The following is a 6,743-nucleotide window of genomic DNA, read 5'->3' as shown; positions in this document are numbered from 1 at the left end:
TTAAACACTAAGGTGAACCTGATCAAGCAATGGTCTTTTCAATTCCTTGCTATGCATCTGAAAGTTGGACATGACTAAGGATGACAGAAGAATTGATGCCTTTGAGTTGTGGTATTACAGAAGTAGACGGACTATCCCATAGTCTGACAAATGAACAAACAAATATGTCTTGGACAAAGTACAATCAGATTGTTCCTTGGAGGAAAGGATGGTGAAAATATCACCTACTTTGGGCAAGTTTTAGGAGGGGCCTTGGAAAGGGGCGGGGTTCAGCAAAAGAAAGGAAGACCCTCAACAAGATGAGTTGACACAGTGACTGGAACAAACATGGCTGAGATGGTGACGATAGCACAGGACAGCGCCAGGTTCAGAATTGTTCGTAGGGTCACTACGAGCCACATTCAATTCAATGACACCTGAAAACAACAAAAAGTCAGGAGTTGTAAACCCCATCGTAGCCTGTTAGGGTGTGGCAGCTTAGCTGGACAAAGAAGGAAATAGAAAAAGGAAGGACCTAAGAGGTAGATGGGCAAGTTCCTCTCATAATCAGCATCCTTTGTCTCCTCTCTTGTCCCTCCGCTGCAAGACCAGCATGTCCCAAAGGGAGGTGCTCTGTCAGCCTGAATCCTGGAGTGAAGACGGAACAGAGCAAGGATGCAGCAGACCCACAGGAGACATGTATTAATCATAGAGATTGAGAGTCTTTTGTTACCACAGTATAATTTCTGTTCTATGGACTAATATGCACGCTTTAATTTGTTATTGTGACTTACATAAAGGCAGATCATATTAAATCTCATGTGGCTTGTACCTCTAGCACCTAGCATAGTTCTGATTATATAATAAGCATTCAAGTAACAGTGAGTAAATAAAGTATTTCTGGGTGGTTTTTTTCCTGTATAATCAAGACAATCTATAAGATATCGTGATGTCCGTAATTTAGGAAATAAAGGGTTCTGTGTTTCCTTCTCCAAACACCCACATGCAAAAGTCTCTCATTCCAACCTGAATTACATTTCTCTTCTGATGAAAAGCTTTTAAACATGTTTCTATATGCTTCTGTTCTGAGGCAATGTTGCAAGGAGAGACCAGTTCTTGGAAAGGGAGATCATACTTGGGAGGGTGGAGGGACAGGGCAGGAGAGGAAGACCCTTGATGAGGTGGATTGATTCAGTGACTGGGGTAATGGGGGTAGGTGTGTCAGAGGCAATGAGATTGGCACAGGATAGAGTAGGGTTTAGGGTTGCTATGAGTAGCTGGCGACTCGATAGCACATAACAACAACTATATGCTTCTAGCATTGCCACAGCTACGTAAGGTTTCTGAATCCTATGATGATCAATCTATACAGGTGAAAAATTAAACACTGGAAATGTCTTTTGTCTGCGAGTACTGTGGGTTCTGAGTGATGTATCCCACCCCCATCCACTATCAGTGCTGACTTGGCCAAGGTCGCCTGATGCTCAAAGGCCACTTTATGGTACCTCCAGGGAGGAAATGCTTTGAGAGTTGGGCTTATAATTCAACCATAATTGAAGTTGCCTGGACTTTTATTCACAGGTCTTTCATTCATAGGTTCACTATGAGTCATAACACTTAACAACAACATCTAAGACTTAATAGACAAACGACATAGCTTAAAAGCCAGACTACACTAGATACTTATACGAGAAGTCTCTGTTTAGCATTCTTACTTCTTTAGGACACAACTTGATTTCTAATATCATTGTGAAACCACCTACACAATAATGATTTAACCCAGAAGAAGTGACTGCAGAGAACCAGGGAATATGAGAACTGAGTTGGACCTCAACCAGCTCCACATACATTCACTTGTTTCACGGGAGATGGAAATCAAGGGAGATAAGGTGACCTCTCTAAAGTCACCAGTGGAAAAAGGGATTATCAATCAAGGAATGTAGGAATAAAATTACAGTGAGTTAGGTGACATTCTGGGAGTAAGTAGTTAAGGAAAGGGTAGAGGGCAATCCTCAAGTTTTTTAATTGAGAAAAATGGGAGGATGATGGGGTCAAACGAAAAAAAGAGCAATGTGGAGAGAATTTGATGAGTTCAGTGTGGATTGTGTAGAGTTTGAGATGTCATCCAGGTAGGCTATCAAGCAGATAGCTAGACATTACAGCTCTGAGACTGAAGGAAAAGATCAAGGTTGTTGCGATAAATTTACAAGGTATCAGCCTATACAATTGGCATGAAATCTCTTATGGGATAAGAAGTGAAGCAGAGAAGAGAGAAAAGAGAGTTAGGAAAAGGGATGGCAAAACTATCACTATCTATCAGCCCTCCCCCTGCTCCCCCAGCCCTCTTTCTACCCCCTCAGCCCTCCCCCTGCTCCCCCAGCCCTCCCCCTGCTCCCCAACCCTCTCTCTGCCCTTCATCCTTTCCCCTGTCTCTCTCCCCCTGCCCCAACCCCCAGACCCCCAACCCTATCCTTGCCCCCTCAGCCCTACCCCAGCCCGCTTAACTGGGGCCACAGCTCTAGTGGAGTGGAATCGGGGCTCCAATGCCACTCCTTCTCAAGCCCTTTGCCGGAAGGGCAGGGGGAGGGTCCTTTGGCTCCCCCAAAGCCCAGGCGGGTCCACCCTTTCCACTCATTAATCCGCCTGGACTAAGTCCATGCGCTCGTGCGCTGCGCCGCGGAATCCGAGGCAAAGACGCTCGCGCGTGCAGCCGCCCCACTGGCCCTGGACCCAGAGCATCCGCGCCCCAGCCCCTCGAGGGGTGCAGCCCTCGGAGCCCCACAACCACGGGCTTGAGGACGAGGCCCTGGAAGCCACTGTGCAGTGGGGTCTCCCAGACCATAACTGGAAGAGAAGGGCTCTCGGGCCCCGGAGCGACCAGGTGGCACCTCCATCCTGACACCTGATCGCCAGGCTGGGACGTCCCAACAGCTGCCCCGCAGGCAACTGGACCTGAGTCCGGATTTCCGCCAGCAGCAGCCTCGCGCCACAGACTCTCCACCCACCCAGGGTCGGGGGTCTGGCGCCCTCCCGAGTATTGGGAACCCCCTGCTGTCCGAGGCGCTTCTGGGCAGTCCCCTGCTGCCCCGTGGTGGCCTCTTCCCAGGGGCCGAGCCCCTGCCGCCCCCGCACGCCCGTCTCTGTTTCCGAGCGGCTCTGGATGTGATGTAATGGGGCTGGGGCGCGCCGGGCTTCCTCGCCGGGGCTGAGCTGGTCCCCCCGCCGCTGCGCGCAGAGCCTGAGTCCCTCGGCGCTCCTTGCGCGCGCTCCGGAGACGGACCGACGGCCGCTGCCGCCGAGCCCCCTGCGCCCACGCCTCTGCGTGCTGACGCCCCGAGAGCCCGGCTTTCCGCCCAGACAGCAAGCGCACCGAGTGTTTCCAGGGGTACTCAGACAGGCTTTGGTCTCTGCGCCCGGGAGACAGCGGGGCACCTCAGGTACCCCGGTGAGCTCAGTCGGTGGACGCTTTAAGAGAGACAGGTTACAGGGTGTGTGTGTGTGTGTGTGTGTGTGTGAGAGAGAGAGAGAGAGAGAGAGAGAAAGAAACTGGGGGAGACAGAGAGACAGGAAAACCAGGGCAGACAGACAGAAAGGGAGCAACTGAGTTGGTGGGTGGGAACTTGACTTGGATGTTTCCGTTGTTTAACCCACTGTGGTTCTACCTCCGACAGAAGAGAGGAAGACGCTCTTGCATTAGCACACAGCCCCCAACCTGGATGGAGTGAAAGATGCGGCCCGATGACATCAACCCGAGGACTGGGCTGGTGGTGGCCCTGGTCAGTGTCTTCCTGGTCTTTGGCTTCATGTTCACCGTGTCTGGGATGAAAGGGGAGACTCTGGGTAACATCCCCCTGCTGGCCATTGGGCCAGCCATCTGCCTCCCGGGCATCGCGGCCATTGCCCTGGCCAGGAAAACCGAGGGCTGCACCAAGTGGCCCGAGAACGAACTCCTCTGGGTCCGCAAATTGCCCTGCTTCCGGAAGCCCAAGGACAAGGAGGTGGTGGAACTGCTGAGGACCCCTTCAGACCTGGAGTCAGGAAAGGGGAGCTCGGATGAGCTGGCTAAGAAGGCGGGCCTCAGGGGACAGTCTCCCCCACAGGGGCAGGGCGAGGTGGTGACTGCCAGTTCCATCACCACCCCCACACCCAAAGAGGAAGAAGGCCAGAGCCAGGCCCAGAGCGCACACCTCGAGACGTCCAGATACCTGGATGGGTACTGCCCCTCGGCCAGTTCCCTTGCCTACAGTGCCTTGGAGGCCAAGTGCTCAGCCTGGGACAGGTCCGACTGCCCTGAGCCGGAGGACAGCATCTTCTTCGTGCCCCAAGACAGTATCATCGTTTGCTCCTACAAGCAGAACAGCCCCTACGACAGATACTGTTGTTACATCAATCAGAGCCAAGGCCGGTGGGACCACGAGACCATAGTCTAAGCTTTGCTTCCTGCATCAACAGGACCATGGCTGCCCCCAGCTCCTAAAGGAAGGGAACGGCCCTGCTCCAACAGCCTCCACTCTGTTAGAAATTGACCTGGTATGTGATGGGTGAGCAAACTCCCAGTGTCCAAAAGCCATGTAAATAGGCACGTTGGGGATGCATTTCAGGGAATTTTAGGTGAAGAAAGTCAGGGACACAGGAACAGGCAGCAGGTAGGAATGGGAGCAGGAGTTCCAACTGCTTTTTAACAATTTCAATTACGTTGAATGTTTTGTAAAATAACACCCCCCCAAAAAAAAATGTACTGTTCAGCATTTGCTGAAAGCAAGATAAATGTAGAGTGAACGACAGATACTAGCAATCAAACCGTACAGGGGCTGACCACAGAGATGCCGAGCAAATTTATGTAAGAAGAAATGGGGTGGGGGGGGAACAGTTATGTGCAATTGTATGAAATGATGTTTGCCTGGAGAAAAGCTTTTCACACTTGATGTTTGCTGGAAGGAAAAAAAATTCTAAGAGTTACATCTCTTTTAAGGTGGGATGATTTTTGGAGGTGGAGGAGTTACTTGAATTGAGTTTTCCAGCATTATCCTCTGTCAAGTTTGGGGACTTCAAATGAAGCGTGACCAGCTATGTGAAAAATTAACCATTTTTAGTTGACTATGTTACTTCTTAATCTAAATCTAAGCTGATTTACTGAGTCTTCCCCAGAAGTGGGCTGGGTTTTTTTAACATTTCCTATCATTTATGTATCATTTCCATATCAGGTGCAAAATGACTCAATGAAATATTTTCATAGATTAGAACTTGCTTTAAACAAATCAAAATGATGATTATATATGTGCAAGAGTCTTTAACATTTCTGGGTAATATATATTGATAATTACTATCCCTATATGTCATTTAAGGAGCCTTGGATGGTACAGTGGTTAAAGAGCTTGTCTAATAACTAAAAGGTCAACAATTCAAGCCCAGCAGTTACTCTTTAAGAGAAAAATGTCAGGGTCTGTGTCCATAAAGATTATAACCTTGGAGAAGGCCTATTCTATCCTAAGTCATTGTAAGTTGGACTTGACCTGACAGCAATGGGTTTGGGGCTTTTTGGTTATATGCCATTTAAAATCTGAAGACTATAAAGTCTGAACAGTGGTCCTAGACTTTATGCTGATTTTGCATGAAATGTTCTAGTTAAAACTCTGAAAATGCCATTATTTGTACATTTGTTCAACACTCCCACAGACTGTAGATACCAATGAAACAATCTTATTAGATTTAACTAAAGCCCAGATTTTATTAAATTCACCTAACCAGTGAATATCACAAGACTAAGGTCTGTTTTCTTTCATTCTTTTTCCACTATTAAAGAACACAATGGGCCCTAAAAAGTCTTTCTATTTCACTTGCTCAGCTGTCATCAACAAGAAAGGCATTTGATCTCTCCTGAAAGAAACTACTGAATGATGTACCAAACTGGTAGTAGACTGCATCTTGAAGGATAATTTATCATTCTTCAAAAAATTATTTTAAATGAAAAGCTAGTTTCAACTATTTTCTCCAAAAAGGGGAATTGAGGACAAACATTTGGGGCAAATCTCTTTTGTGTATTTCAGGTCCATCTTTGCAACTCTTGCTTAAATAATGCAAGTGTAGATAACTGTTCTGTCTTTGGAATACTGCCCTTTAGAGAAGCAACAATTTAAAAATAAAATTTAAAACTGTCATTTTTTTTTTTTTTAGTGCAACTTAAATGTCAGGAAATGAGATGTGTGACCACAGTTGAATTCCATCTTCTGACACCTCCATTTCCTAAGTCTATGGATTAGAGACAGGGTGGCTGATTTCTACTAGATTATTTCTGTAGTTTATTTCAGTTTGAATATTATCTGTTATTATGTCATTGCCAGAAAATAAATTACCAAAAATGCAGTATCAACATTTTTGTAATTCCTGATGATATTCAACATGGATGGAATTCTTGCCACTACTCTAAATAATTGTGTAGATTTATGAAAAATTTTTTTTCATTACCAAATATTACTTATTCACAAAAATGCATTCTTCAGTAATGGTGATGATGTGATGAGTGAAATATTTGAGGAGAAAAGTTTAAATAATGGTATAACTCAAAGCAATCTTATACCTTTACTTTGGATCTGGGAACAGAAGAGTAGTTTCCTAAAATCACAATACCTTTTTTTAAAAAAATCACAATACCTTTTAATAACTGTAATGTATTTTCAAAGAGGAAAATCTTATTTCTGTGAAGGTGAAAATTATTGGATAACTCTTAGGAATAAAAACTTCCTCTAACGTGTTTGCCACTGAGG

The 6,743-nt window shown here is 46.4% G+C and overlaps 1 protein-coding gene across 1 annotated transcript; it reads left to right on the top strand.

The window, feature by feature from the left end:
• The first annotated feature begins 3,707 nt into the window (after nt 1-3,707).
• TMEM215 (transmembrane protein 215) lies at nt 3,708-4,409 on the top strand. Its single transcript, XM_006881250.1, has one exon. The coding sequence runs from the start codon at nt 3,708-3,710 to the stop codon at nt 4,407-4,409; it is 702 nt and encodes a 233-aa protein (XP_006881312.1).
• The last annotated feature ends 2,334 nt before the right edge of the window (nt 4,410-6,743 follow it).

The sequence above is a fragment of the Elephantulus edwardii genome, unplaced genomic scaffold, assembly GCF_000299155.1.
Source record: "Elephantulus edwardii isolate Elephantulus edwardi_28Jun2011 unplaced genomic scaffold, EleEdw1.0 scaffold00014, whole genome shotgun sequence".
Lineage (NCBI taxonomy): Eukaryota > Metazoa > Chordata > Mammalia > Macroscelidea > Macroscelididae > Elephantulus > Elephantulus edwardii.
This window is presented reverse-complemented; position numbering and strand designations above follow the sequence as displayed.